Here is a 15,150-nt window from a genome sequence, read left to right on the forward strand (position 1 = left end):
TCTCTCTCCGAACCTCAGCCCCTCCCACTTGTCGGCCTTTGCCGGTGCTCCCTCGGACCAGCACCCCACCCCACCAGGCCTGGCCCTTGCCGAGCCATCTCTGTCTCAGGTTCCCCCTCGCAGACGTCCTGCTCTCTCCCCATCTCACTGCCCGGTCCACTCTCCCCAGGGCGTCCACCCCGACCGACCCCCAGGGATGAGGCTCGTCTGTGGACCCGTCCTGTGTCCTCTGTGTTCAGGGACAGGGCCTGCTCGGCTCCCTGATGTCTCGACGCCCTTGCTCAGGGCTCTATAATCTGTGTTGAATGAATGAAGAAAATGACATGATTAATAAACATCCCAGAGAGTTGGCCTTGCAGGTAATAAAGCGACTGAGAACAGTTTTCCAATTTTAAATTGGGCAGGTTTTTTAAAAATGATCCCGGTAAACAGGCTGTTAAGAGTGGTTGGTGCCTGTGTCAGCGGGTACCTCGCTTTGGTGTCAGGGACCAAGAACCTTGAAAACACTGAGGAAACTACTCCTGTGAAAGCATTCTGTTTGTGGTATTTATTCCATTTATTTAAAGTTCGTCTAGGCTCCGAAGTGCAGCTGCCCCGCACAGGAAGGTGGATGACCTGGCCTTCTTAAAAGAGATGCAGGACCTTGCCAAGGAAGTTTACGAAGTAATGGACGAGGCGAGAAACCTGCAGAAACTTTGGGTGGAACGATCCCAGACTCCAGGCAAGTGAAGCTCTCAAGCCCTCAGACCCACCTGGACACGGGCTTGGCCCTGGGGGCGGGAGAACCCAGAATGTCTTTATTTGTTGTTGTCCTTTTCTGTTTAGGGCTGCACCTGCGGCATATGGACGTGCCTAGGCCAGGGGCTGAATCGGTGGCCTCTACCACAGCCACAGCAACTCCGGATCCTTAACCCACTGAGCGAGGCCAGGGATGGAACCCACTTCCTCATGGATGCTTGCTGGATTCTTAGTCCCCTAAGCCACAGTGGGAACTCCCCCAGAGTGTCTTTAAAATTCTGTGTACATTTTATATCCCTTCAGCAGTGGTCACTGTGGATCTCAGAAAAAGACGCCTTCCGCAGATGAGGCCGGCACCTGGGGGGTTATGGAGGGTGGCGCTGGATCTTCACTGCTGCTCCTTGAGGGTACCTGGGCATGGCCCTCAGAGCGGCTGCAGCTGGCCCAAGGAACCCTCTTTCCACCGTCCCTCCTCTGGCTTGAATTTCTAACTTCCTTTCTCTCTCCCTCTTCCTCTGTCTTTAAAGTCTGTCCCCCGCCCCCACCCCCTGCTCCCGTCCTTCTCCTGGTAGACTCGAGTAGGTGTTTCTTTGTCGGTGACACTTTGACTCTTGTCTGGATGATGCGCTTTGGCTGTGATGACACACCTTTCGATTCGGGTGATCGGGCTGCATTGTTTCTGCCCATTATGAAGCGTGTCCACATCCTAGGCTTATCTCTTCCTTATTAATCTCCATTCAAGAAGGTTCGATGGAGGTAGGTCTTGGTGAGCTTGGTTGACAAGAGAAGCGTGGACCTCAGAGAGGTCCTGTCGTCACATATACCCAGGTTGTTGCCTGAAAACATCATCAGTAAACTCGGGCCACAGCCATCCTGCCCTTTTAAAAAACAGTGCCCTATCTCTGACAGCCAGAGGAAATATAGGACATTCAGCTAAATATGAATTTCAGGTAAATAACTTTTTTTTTTTTTTTACTGTAAGTATAGTCCAGATCCTTAGAGCAGAAAATATTCATTGTCTGTCTGAAGTTCAGATTTAAACGGGTATCTTACGTTTTCATTTGCTAATCAAGCAACCCTAAGTACGCACCTCAGATTTATATATGTGTACATACACATATACATAAATACATGTATAACACACATATTTTTTTCTCTTCATGGAATATAGACAAGGAAATGGAATGAGGAGTCTGGCAGAAAACTGCAGAAAGAGCTCTTCAGAGGAGCTGGTATTATGTGTTATTTTTCTAAGAGAGAAAACAGCACCTTGGTTGAGGGCGGGGCCGATCACAATGGACCCCAAGGCATCAGCAAAAGCCCCGGTCGCTTTAAGGCCAAACGATGGAGTCTGCTGTTAGGTGCTGTGAGGGCATCAACCTGCTTTTATTTATATCATTTGGTTTTCAAATGAGGCTTTCAGCATTCTCTTGGAGAGCTAATTCTTTCGGTGGGGGTGGGGGGGCTGAAGTGTTTCTCGAGTTTTCGTTGGCTCCATCTGAGCCCCCCCTGGTTGAATGTATGAAAGAAAACCTCTTCATCTACCCAACACTTCTGACCCCACACGTGTGAGTTTTCCACACCAAGCAATTTTCCAGTTCTCTGTGGGCACCCACTGGGTGTCCTATAATTGAATTCAGTTCTGACCCCTCTGGACCCCACAGTGCGAGGCTCAGCCCCTCAGGACTGCTCTCACTGCAGAGGCCAATTGCAAGAAGGGGCCCCCTGGATCCCCGCATTTCTGTCCGACTTGGCTGTAAGTTGGGATGGTCACAGCCCCTCCGCAGGTCCCGTGATTCTCTGGGACAGCTCAGGGAGCTCAGGGGGGCACCCTGCTTGCCGTTACCAGTTTCTTATAAGGGATTTAGACAAACTGAGATGAGGCATTGTCCCTATGCGATGAGAGCCTCAGCCTCCAGGCCTGTGGATTTGGGTACCAACTAGAAACTCCTTGCACCCCATCATGTCGTGTTTTTCTGGGGGTTCCGTCAGGCGCGCATGATTGATCGCGTCCTTGCCCTTGTGCTCAACTCCATCTCCAGCCCCTCCGTCCTCTCTGAAGGTCAGGGTGGGGGTGGGGACGAAAGTTCCACCTCTCTAAGTATTGCTGACGTGGGTCCGTGGACTCTTTCATCAGTAGAAATTCGGGCAAGGCTTCGTGGGGGCTCATGGGCACGGGGGAGCAAAAACAGATATCAGTACCCTTGCTCGCTCCTTGATGGGGCTGGGGGGCTGCTGGTTCTCTAAGTGGGGTGGGGGTGGATCTGTGGGTTGGGCGGGAGGGCTGGCTTAGGCGGTGCGCCCACCCCTTGGTGGTGCTGTGTTCAAGGGTCGTGCCTAGGACCCTGCTTTTATTTCTGGCACCTTGGTTGTTGTCCTTCTGTATCTTACTGCTCTTACCTGGCCCAGCTGTGCACCTGTGCAGTCATTTTCAGTCCTTTGTACTTTTTTTGTGTTCTGTGGCTCAAGGAAGCATTTGTCAGGGGTGAGCCCTGCAGCAGAGTCCAGGGGCCCATCTTGTGTTATAATTATGCCTTGGCTTCTTCCTTCCTTCCCTCCCTCTTTTCTCTCTCTCTCTCCCTCCCTCCTTCCCTTCCTTCCCTACCTTCATTCTTCCCTTCCTCCCTCCCTCCCTTCTTTTCATTTTGCTTTTTAGGGCTGCACCCGCAGCATAAGGAGGTTCCCAGTCTAGGGATCTAATCAGAGCTGCACCTGCCAGCCTACACCACAGTCACAGCAATGCAGGATCCGAGCCATGTCTGTGACCTACACCACAGCTCACGGTAACGCCAGATCCTTAACCCACTGAGTGAGGCCAGGGATGGAACCTGCATCCTCATGGGTACTCGTTGGGTTGGTAACCCACTCAGCCGCAGCGGGACCTCCTGCCTTGGCCTTTCTGGTGATCAGTCTCCCTCCTGAAGCCATCTAGGGCCCCAGCCCCCAGGCATCTCATTAGCATTTGGAGATAATTTTATCCCTAGGGAGATGATAAGAGTCTTAAAAGCTCCTGCGGGAACCGCACTGAGGACTAACGTAAAAAGAGGTGCCTGTATCACACCCATCACTCAGGGAATTATGGGGGTTTTAAGAACTGAGGGCAAAGACCAATGTATTTCTTATTTATCACAACAGGATTCCAGATATAATCTGAAAGTCATATTTTCACTTTTCGCTCCCTCTTCAACCTTTTTCTTTGTTTTTCTTTATTTTCCCTTTGCTCTCTCTATCCTGTCCTGAATACTCTCGGTGCCTGTGGAATTAGAGACGGGTCAAATAGTAACTACTTGTTGGCAAACTGTTGGAATTTGGTTTACTACTTAAATCATTTAATGTCGATGTGCTCTGGAAACCTCAAGTGACTCTTCAGGTTTATCCTTCAGTTTGAGGGGCCAGGATTCCGGGGGCCCCTTGATTTTAGAACTAATGTAGGTACACATCAGTGCTTTGTGATTGCTGACTGACCTCATGTATCTGCCATCTTCTTTATTGTAGATTCTTCTTTTGGTTCCAGTTTTATAACAGTAAGTATTTTAACAAAGATTTGAAGCCTACTCTTCAGAGCTATCATGGTGTCAACTGAAAAACAAATGTACAACCTAAAATTTGAGAATTATGTTTTATCTGGCGGACAAAACTGAGAACTTAAGCCTTCAAGACAGGCCCACGGAGAGCTGGGAGGGGCTGCTCTGAAGAGGTGAGGGAGGGAAGCAGGAGAAGGATGGGGGCCGGGCTGAGCAACTGGAAGCCCTTCCCTGTGGACAGACACTTCCAGACAAAAGTTACAGCAGGAGCAGGGAGGGGCTGCGTCCCGCTCCGATAAAAGAAGGGGACCACTGGTGTCTCATTCTTGAGGTCCAGGGGACCCCCGGGGCCAACACACTCACAGGAAGGTCCCTCGGGGGTCAGAGAAGGGAGGGGCACAGACCACAGTCCATCCTGTCAACTCCCCCGAGGCCCTGGAGCTAGAATCCATCTTGGCTAAAAGATGCCCCAGCACCCAGGGCAGGGCCCTGAGGCGGGCAGATGTGGGCCCAAGGCCAGACGGAGCAAGGCGATTGGCCAGAGGAAGCCCGGAAGGCGGGCCCCATGCCCCTGATTTAAACCACCCCCAAAGCAGGTGTCACTCTCTTGCTCTCTTGCACCTCCCCCGCCCCGCTCACCGGAGTCCGCCTGTGCTGTCTCCTCACCTGTCTTCTCTCTCTTCTCTCTTAATAAACTCTATTTGCCTCTCTACCCCGTCTCTTTGCTGAATTCTCTCTCCAAAGGGACAGGTTCTGGGGACCTCCAAGTGGTTAGGGTTCAGGGTTCTCACCCTACAGCCACCCGAGAACAGGAGGAGCCAGAAAATATAGTTTTGTTATAAACACTAGAGGTAGTCAGAACTTGAAAATACTACTGTTAATTAGAGAAAACCAGCCTCTCAAGTGTGTGCTTTCAGTGCTTTTCTGTCTACGGGAGGGAGCAGGAGGTGGGGCTCTTGAGATCGTCCCTCCGATGTGCATCTTCACTCTCTAGGGCCAGCGCCCTGCTTTTCTCCGCCCTGAGTCCCTCAGGCTGCACAGTCGGGGTGGCTTGGGCGGCTTGGTTTGATGGCCACAACATCCTTCGGTTCCAGATACGCGGGCGACCCTTTCCATCCACAGTGGCTAAGTTCAAACATTGATTTTAAGTTTATTTTTCCATACGAGTGTCTGATGGTTTGATTTTTGGTAGTGCTATGTGGAAACCCATTTTGAGACAGCCAGCATCCCCAAGGGCGGGTGCCTCAGCGTGAGCAGCTTTAGCAGGTGGGCTTGAGGCCTGCCTGATCTCGTCAGGCTGAAGGTTCGTGAGTCTGGCCCAGACCTTGTCTTGGTCCAGGCGCACCGCGTAGTGATTGGTTGGGGGCATTTGGTTGTGCTCGCTGGTGGGGGGCGGGGGAATTTTGTGGGTACAGAAGCGTTCCGTTACTGACACTGAGTGTGTTATGATTGTGTTCAGCTTCCATAACCGACAAAGCCCAACAGCAGTAGGTATTCTAGTTTTGTTCAAATTTGAACAATTCACTTATTTCCAAACACTATCTCATAATCTTAGAAGCTGGTCCAACTTATTATAATAACAAATCTCTACCTCTCTTCTCCTGTCCAAACTTCCATAAAATAAAAAAAAAAAAACACCCCAAACATCTAGCAGAAAAATTTTAAGATCTAATCTGCTCAAAATGGTGACACATTAGGCAGGAATCTGGACCCCCAGGGGTTCTGCATTCTTTGTTTTTTTGTCTTTTTAGGGCCACACCCACGGCATATGGAGGTTCCCAGGCTAGGGGTCCAATTGGAGCTGTAGCTGCCAGCCTACCCCAGAGCCACAGCAACGCAGGATCCCAGCCACATCTGCAACCTACACCACAGCTCACGGCAACGCCAGATCCTTCACCCACTGAGAGAGGCCACAGATCGAACCTGCAACCTCATGGTTCCTAGTCAGGTTCCTTTAACCACTGAGCCACGTTGGGAACTCTCATTCTTTGTTTTTGCAGCACTGCCCTCACTCCATCTTCTAATTGATCAATAAAACTAAAGTGTAAAGCTCTTTTTTTTTTCTGATTTTTTTTTCCTTCCTTATTTTTGAGATGGATCTTAATAAGACTGAGGAGGTGCTGGCGAAGTTGGAAAGTCTTCACCGGCAGCCCCACGTCTGGGAGTTTCTACTTTTACTGCCGCGACTGCGTTCAGACAATGACCAGAGTGAAGACGGCATCCGAGGGGCAGAACACCTGCTGCAGGCAGCTGTGAAGTAAGTTGCAGGCGATTGGTTTTCCCTCTTCAGTTTAAATTTTTTAAGTGATGTGCTGGTTTCAGGGTACAGTGATTCAGGTATACGCACACATACATGCATATTTTATGTTCTCTTCCACGTAGGTTATGACGAGATACTGAGTGTGTTTCCCGAGGCTCTACAGTAGGGCCTTGCGGGCCACCTGTTTTATATACAGGAGTGTGGATATTTTAATCCCAGTCTCCTAATTTATCCCTCTGTCCCCTCCCCTTTGGTAACTATTAAGTTTGTTTTCTCTGTTTGTGGGTCTATTTCTGTCTTGTCAATAAATTCATTCGTATCCTTTTTTAAGATTCCACATATAAGTGATGTCAGGGATGGGTGTCCCTCTGTCTAGCTGACTTCACTTAGTGTGCTAATCTCTTTGTGCATCTAGGTTGATACAAGTAGCAGTATTCCGTTATTTTTTATGGTTAATCGTCCCCTGTACATATTACTACGTCTTTATCTGTTCCTCCATCTGTGGACAGTTAGATTTCTTCCATGTTGGCTGTTATAAATAGTGCTGCTAAGAACATTGAGTGCACGTGTCTTTTTGAATTGTACTCTTCTCCGTATGCACATGGGGTTGCAGGATCTTAGGGCCGATTCATCTATGACAAAGGAGGCAAGAATATACAGTAGAGAAAAGAGAGTCTCCTCAATAAGTGGCGCTGGGTAAACTGGACAACTGCAGGTAAAGGAGTGAAATGAGAACATTCCCCAACACCATGCAGAAAAATAGACTCAAACTCAAGATGGATTAAAAACCTACATGTAAGATCAGATACTACACAACTCTTAGAGGAAAACACAGGCAGAATACACTTTGACATAAATGGCAGCAATATCTTTTTGGATCTGTCTCTGAGAATAATGGAAATAAAAACAAAAAATTAAAAAATGGGACCCAATCGAACTGAAAAGCTTTTGCACAGCAAAGGAAACCATAAACAAACCCAAAAGACAACCCACAGATGGGAGAAAATATTTGCAAACAACGTGACTGACCGGGGATATATACAAGCAGCTCATACAGCTCCATATCGAAAACCAAACAACCCAATCAAAAATTGGGCTGAAGATCTAAATAGACATTTCTCCAGAGAAGACATACAGGTGGTCAAAAAAGCACATGAAAAGATGCTCAACATCACTAATTATTAGAGAAACGCAAATCAAAACTACAGTGAGGTACCACCTCACACCAGTCAGGATGCCATCATCGATAAGTCTACAAATAGGAGTTCCCGCTGTGATGCAGTGGGTTAAGGGTCCAGTGTTGCCACAGCTGTGGATGGGTCCCAGCTGTGGCTCAGATTCATTTTCTGGCCTGGAAACATCCATATGTCATGGGTGTAGCAAAAAAGGTCTACAACTAATGACTGCTGGAGAGGGTGTGGTGAAAAGGGAACCCTCCTACACTGCTGGTGGAGATGTAAGCTGATGCCACCACTTATAGACAACAGTATGGAAGTTCCTTAAAAACCTCAAATAGAATTACCATATGGTCCAGCAATCCCACTCCTGGGCATATACCCAGAAAAAAAAATTCAAAAAGGTACATGTGGAGTTCCCTTCATGGCTCAGTTTTTAATGAATCCAACTAGGATCCGTGAGGATATGGGTTTGATCCCTGGCCTCGCTCATTGGGTTAAGGACCCCGCATTGCTGTGAGCTGTGGTGTAGGTTGCAGATGCAGCTTGGATCCTGTGTTGCTGTGGCTGTGGTGAAGGCCAGAGGCTGTAAGCTGTAGCTCCGATTCGACCCCTAGCTTGGAAACTTCCATATGCTGCAGGTGCAGCCCTAAAAAGCAAAAGAAAACAAAAAACAAAAACCAAACAAAAACATGTATCTCCTCACTTTTTAATGGGAAAATAATCTCTGAGTAATTGATACAAGAAAAACAGTGGGGAATGATGTCACCGGGAAGCGGATGGAACTCTTTCAAACAGGCGTTTGATGCAATTAGAAACCCGCTGAGTGAAGCCCTGACATACTCAGCTGCCTGGGGTAGGACCGTGGAGGATGGGGTGCCTGGTGCTCCAACAGGCTGCCTTCCAGGTATGAAACTGAGTGTCCCGAGTAACAGCACCCACCGCCCCCTGAGCTGCCTGAGGGAACTTAAGAGAGTGCTTAACTCTTACGTGCAGCTTCCCCAGGGAGCTGAGGCCACGTTGAAAGCCCCCTTCCCGTGAATGTGGGTGTGTGAGTGGTCCAGCCACATCCTGCGGGGTCGGGGTCGGGGGGAGGCGGGGGCGGGGGAGGCGAGGGAGGGACCTGGGTCCAGACGTGCCACTTGTATTGCTAATGACTAACCCACTCCGCCCTGCTTCTCCTTTGGCTCTAGTTCCTTCTCATCTCTAGAGGATTTGGACTGGCTGCCACGCAGCCACACCTTTGCCAGGGTCTCCAAGATGGTGCTGAATGTGGCCATTTCGATGCTGACGTTTCTGCAGGAGCGTCAAGTAGCAACCACAGGTATGGCTATCTTAGGGCTCTCGTGATGTGGCAGTGATGGCAGTGCTTCACTAGTTAAGCGTTTTTGTTTTTGTTTTTGTTTGTCTTTTTAGGACCGCACCTGCGGCATATGGAGCTTCTCAGGCTAAGGGTCGAATCGGAGCTGCAGCTGCCAGCCTACACCACAGCCACAGCAATTCGAGATCCAAGCCTTGTCTGTGACCTACACCACAGCTCACAGCAATGCTGAATCCTCAACCCACTGAGCAAGGCCAGGGATCGAATCTGTATCCTCATGGATACGAGTTGGGTTCATTACTGCTAACCCTCAACAGGAACTCCCTTGCTAGTTAAATCTATTGGCAGCCACTGTAGAGCTAAAATGCTGTTCAAAGCAATGATTTAATTGAAATATCTAATGCCAAAAAGAATCGGTTGGTTCTGTTCATAAAAGATAGAAGTAGCCTGACAATTTAGAGCTCCAACCTGAATTTGACTTTCTACCATTGTTGGAATTCTGCAGCCATTGCTAATAAAAACGTCATTTTTAATGAAAAAACCCTGCTTTGAAAATTCTTTGACTTGATGTCCTCTAAGGACAGACCCATCGCTGGCTCTTTGATTTTAATCTTCCTTCTGAACGCCTGTTGCTGAATTCCTATTAGGAAGACATATTTGAAACACAGAAAGGCCAGTGAGAGGAGGCAGGTAAGATGGATTTAGAAGGCTCCCTCGCTGAACTGGCAGCAATTCCACAGGGAAATGTGGGATTATTTAGCTCCATTCTTGACCGAGGTATGCCTCCTTTCTTTTTTCATGAAATACTCATTTTATTTTATTGACAAATAAAATTGTACATATTTAAAGTGTACAATGTGATGATTTGATATTTGTAGACATTGTGAAATGATTACCAAAACCAAGTAATTAAAACATCTATCATTTCACAGAAGTTACCTTCTTTGGGGTGACTGTGATCTCAGCAAATCGCAAGTGTACGGTGGAGTCTGGTTAACTAGACTCGCACGCTGTGCAGGACACATCCCCAGGACGCATCCATCTTATAACCAAAGGCTCGTCCAGTGACTGACGCCTCTCTGTCTTCCCCACCTCCAGCCCCTGGCAACCACCACTATGCTCTCTGTTTCAGGATACTTTTCTTTTTTTGCTTTTTAGGGTCACATTTGTGGCATATGGAGGTTTCCAGGCCAGGAGTTGAATTGGAGCTGTAGCCACCGGCCCACACCACAGCCACAGCAACGTGGGATCTGAGCTGCATCTGTGACCTACATCGAAGCCTGTGGCAATGCTGGATCCTTACCACACTGAAGCGAGGCCAGGTATTGAACCTGCATCCTCATGGATGCTAGTCGGATTCATTCCCACTGAGCCACAACAGGAACTCCTAGGATACTGTTTCTAGAACTGTCCACTGGACCTGAACATTTAACTTTTAATCCTCTCCTTTTGTCTTTCTCTATCTCTGTCTCCTTCTGTAAGGGAAATACAGGAGAGAACAGTGGAGTTAGAACTCGTCTATCCACCCATCCATCCCTCCATCTACCCACATGTCCATCCATCATCCATCCATGCACCGTCCACTCCTCCATCCACCCATCTATTCACCATCCCTCTATCCTCAGTCCATCCATCCGTCATTCCATCTGCCCCATTTATCCATCCATCCATTCATTTATTCATTTTCTCATTCAGTAAACACTTATTAAGAACTTTCTGGAGTTCTCTTATGGCATAGTGGGTTAAGGATCTGGCATTGTCACTGCAGCAGCTTTGGTCCCTGCTGTGGTGCGGGTTGGATCCCTGGCCTGGGAACTTCCACATGCCATGGGCGAGGTCAAAAAGCAACAACAGCAAAAAACCCCACAAACCCCAGAGAACTTGCTGTAAGTCAGACTCTCCAATGTAATGGGAATAAAATGATTAGTAAGACACAATTCTTACTCGCAGGACAAACATGTTTAGTAAATGAGACAAATATGTCAACTAAAAAAACAAAGGCCACAGAATATGACTCTCACATCTTTCTCAGGAAAGTCTTCAAGGAGAGGTTTTGAAGGATGAGTTAGAGCTTATCAAAGAGACCAGGGGGCACTGCCTGAAAGAGGAACCGCATGTGGGGCTTGGCCAGGATGCTGAGTGTTTGACATTCACCGTGTCTGGGGTGAAGTGGGTGTCCACTGGAAGGCATCCAGAGAGAGCCCAGACTGGGTCACAGAGGCCCTTAGAGCAGCCTTAGATCCGCGCTGTGGAAAGATCCTCCTGGGAAGATGGGGGTGGGGTGGGGTTGGAGGCAGGGGCCCCAGGGTCACAGACGCTCCACCTGCCTCTTATTCTCAGTATCTCGTCTCCTGACTATACAGCAAAGTGTTTATACGCGGAGGTTTCTATGATCCCTTCCAGAGCTTTCCTGCTCCACGGAGAAACTTGACGCCTCCACCACCCCGGTCCTGCCTCCAGCTCTTCCTGTTGCTGTGACTCAGAGGAGGGAGGACCCCACAGACAGGAAGCGTTTCTTTGCAACCTCTGCGTTAGGGTGTAACCTGCTGCTTTTGTAGTTCAATTCCAGTGGGAACCTTTATTCCTTTGGCTCAGAATAAAACCCAGAGGGGGAACAGGAGATGACATAAAATACTCTTTGAAATCCTCCTGGTGACCTCAACTTTAATAAACTCATTAGGAAGCTCGGGTTTTTGTGCAGGATCCAAATTACGACCTTCGATTTGCCTTCTACGGTTAGAGATAGAATTGCAACAAAGAATGTAATTAAAAGATGCCCTTGCCTGTCAACTTGCAAGGGAGTCAGAGCTTAGGAATACTATTATGAAACATACTTCTGAAGGCAACTCAAAAGTGTCTGCATTTCTCTTGTCTCCAAGAAAAGCCCTCTTGCCTCATCAAAAGCGTGAAGGGGAAGGGCTGGCCCCATAATTGGTGGCTTTGGGCTAATGGTCCAACCATGCTCGTCACTGAATCGTGAATCCACATGCTCCGAACTCTGTCATTCAGCAATGAATTTAAGAACCCAAGTTGTCTTTCACGTTTTTTTCCGGCTGCATCTGTGGCACGTGGAAGTTCCTGGGCCAGGAATGGAACCTGCGCTTAAAGCAGCGACCTGAGGCAATGCAGTGACAACACCGTATCCTTAGCCCCCTGTGCCACAAGAAAACTCCTCTTAAACTTTTCTCAGAATGATCTTATAATTTTATAGGTTGACTGACGTCACTATCTCCTCCCTCCTTTCTGGAATTCTGTGAAAACTGCCTTTCGAGAGCAGCAGAGCTGGGTGGTTACAGTTCGGGCCTGGGAATCAGATTTCCTGAGATCGCGTCATGACTGAGTCTAGAAGTGTGTTCGCTTCCTTCTCCCCCAAAGGGGACGATTACTGCACCTACCAGGTTGCTGCTGGTGCCCTCGGGAGGAAATGCCTGGCTTTGGGCCTGGCACCCTTTACACACAGGAAATGCCCATCTCGGAGCCAGGCTTGTTTCCCAACCTGGAAGGGCGGCATCTCAGGTTCATGGCCCCCCGTCTTCAGTCCCTCCCGAAGTTCCCTGTGACTGGGCTGGTTTTGTAAATGGTATGATTGTACCTTTCCTGTCGCCCTCACTTAAGGGCACCATGAAGTCACGCAGGAGAAAGTGCTCTGCCATGGCTGCCATGTGTAGGTAGATGCCTTTCAACTCAGGTGGCTGTTGAATAGTGATCTGAAATGACCTGGATGCTGGATTTTTAGATGAAAGTTCATCTTAGAATTTATGTGCTTTTTTTTTTCTCTTTTCTTTCTGGCCACCCAGCAGCGTGTGGAAGTTCCTGGGCCAGGGATCCAAGTTGCAGCTTATGCCACAGCTGCAGCAATGCAGGATCCTTAACCCACTGTACCGGGCCAGGGGTTGAACCTGCGTCCCAGTGCTGCAGAGAAACTGTCAAGCCATTGTGCCACAGCAGCCACTCTAGAATTTGTGTGCTTTTATGTTCACAGTTGCCAGGCCATACTCACTGAGATAATCTGGTCTCAGAAGCCCGGGAGGCATATTCTGAGGATGCCACTTACAGATGCCATTGCTGGGTTACTTGGGCAGCCTATGAGTTTTATATTTTAACTCTGTTGGGAACTTATTCTCTGATTTTAAATAATTTTTATAAAAAATAGTTTTAAAGAATACACAGTATTTTATGCTATGAACATACCATAGTTTATCTTCCCCCCCACCCCTGAGTGCTAGACCTTGAGCAGGTTTTTAGTATCAGTACAAAACTCATGCAGTAACAATTGTACGTTACGTTTCCTTTAAATATCCTAGTTGATTTCTTGAGGTAGATTTTTTTTTAAGATAGATTTTTTTAAATGAAATTATTGGGCTCACTAATGTGAATTTCAAAGAGGTCTTGAGATAACGTCCACTTGTGCAGTAGAAATTTGCCGTCACCTGCTCCGGGAAGCATCTGCCATGTCACTGTTTGTTTTGAAACATTCCGTCTCAGCTTCTCTTTGCTTTTCCTGTTCGACGGTCCACATGGCATTTGGTCTGCAGTTGCCTCTCCTTTCGAAGTAGAGAAGATGTGCTTTTCTGCATGACTTGAGACCCGTCCCTGTGATGCAGCAGCTGACAGTCCGTCACTGGTTGTCTTGCAGAGTCAGGATACACCCTGTCCTTGATAGAGCTGGTGTGGGATCCGCAGAAGGTTCGGGCTGACCTGAAATCCCAATTTGGTTTTGGGGACCTTCACACGGACCGCATCCTGAATTATTCAGCTCAACTACAGGAGGTATGCCTGCTTGACTGCTCATCACGATGGTGGGGTCTCTTTGACAGTGACTCTGGAACTGCTCCTGGGTGGACTGGGCGGGGAGGGGCTTTAGGACAGGGGTTCTCTTATCAAATCTGAGCCAATGCTGTGTCCGGCTTTTCTAGAAGTGTTGCTTTCCTCTTGTCATGTTAGCCTAGCCTCAGTAGGACACTTCATGGCTCCAGCAGCAGAAGCAGAGGAACCAGGTCCCGAGGCTGAGATTCTGAAGGCTGGTGGGGGTCTGGATGGCGCATGGGGGCTCCAGCGACCCCCTCCAGACCCAGCTCGCTGCTGCTGCTCCCGAGGTTCTGGGAGGCCTTCGCCTGCAATGCCTTGCATCACTTAGCACACTTGTAGGCACTTCGGCTTTGCCTGGTTCAGGATCCAAGACCCCCACACACACCTGTCCTCTTGGGTGAACTGACTGCTCCTCTAGACCCCTCTTCCTGCCTCTGGGTTGGGGGGGGTCTCTTCTGTGCAGCCCCGGGTCAGGGTTGAGGTGCTGAGGGTCTGGGGAGACCCATGGCTGCCTGCTGGGGTGGGGGGCAGGGTGGTCTGCTGTCAGAGCCTGGATTCTGCTCACTTCTCAGGGTCCCCAGGACCTCGTGCAGCCCTGAGGACACTATCCATGCTTCCATGCAGTTCCTGTGCAGAGGCAGGCTGAGACTTTTGACCTCTGAGGGGTGGAAGCTGGCCTCCCCTGATGCAGCTGCTGACCCTTGTGTTGGCCTGCGGTTTGCAAAGACCCTTCTGCTGGGCAGGTGGTGGGCTTGGCCGCAGTATAAGGAGTTGTACGTGCTTGTCTCACACCTGGCACTGTTTTATTAACCACCTGCCTCCTATCGGGCTTGGAACTGTGACCGTAGCTCTTCTCAGGGTGCTCCTGGGTGTGGGACGTGAGACCCCAGGGGGCTGACTGCTACTCTGTTTCCTCTGCCCTGTTTGACCCTGCTCCCTCCTTATTTTAGAGTGTAGTTTGAATCAAACTATACAAAACTTCGATCTTAGAAAGGTAAACATTTTGAAATTAGAATTAAAAGGAAACTGATCAGGAACTTGCACGGAGTGTCCACAAAGCTCCATGGGCCTCACGCATCACAGGTTTGTCTTCGTGGCCACTGTGACAAATGATCACCAAGGCGGTCGCCTCACAGAGCAGGCATTTACCATCTCAGGTCTGGAGCTCAGGAGGCTGCGGTGGTCTCTGGGCTAAAAGCAGAGTGTGTGCACGGCTCCGTTCCTTCTGGAGGCTCCAGGGGAGACAGCGCGTCCTCGCCTCTTCCAGGTTTTAGAGGCCACTGCGTTCAGGGGCTTGTGGCCCCTTCATCCTCAGAGCCGGTG

General features: G+C 49.0%; 1 protein-coding gene across 10 annotated transcripts in view; it reads left to right on the forward strand.

Annotated features, from left to right (window-relative positions):
• Positions 1-15,150, forward strand: part of LOC100514786 (ATP-binding cassette sub-family A member 13) — a 348,431-nt gene that overhangs the window by 45,437 nt on the left and 287,844 nt on the right. For 9 of the 10 annotated variants that reach the window (XM_021063898.1, XM_021063900.1, XM_021063901.1 and 6 more), the window contains 5 exons: positions 567-721; positions 4,234-4,262; positions 6,356-6,519; positions 8,891-9,021; positions 13,655-13,788. In XM_021063898.1, coding sequence (XP_020919557.1) covers positions 567-721; positions 4,234-4,262; positions 6,356-6,519; positions 8,891-9,021; positions 13,655-13,788 — 613 coding nt within the window. The remainder of the gene's footprint in view (positions 1-566; positions 722-4,233; positions 4,263-6,355; positions 6,520-8,890; positions 9,022-13,654; positions 13,789-15,150) is intronic. The other variant, XM_021063903.1, reaches the window with a different exon arrangement.

Source organism: Sus scrofa, chromosome 9, assembly GCF_000003025.6.
Source record: "Sus scrofa isolate TJ Tabasco breed Duroc chromosome 9, Sscrofa11.1, whole genome shotgun sequence".
NCBI classification, from domain to species: domain Eukaryota; kingdom Metazoa; phylum Chordata; class Mammalia; order Artiodactyla; family Suidae; genus Sus; species Sus scrofa.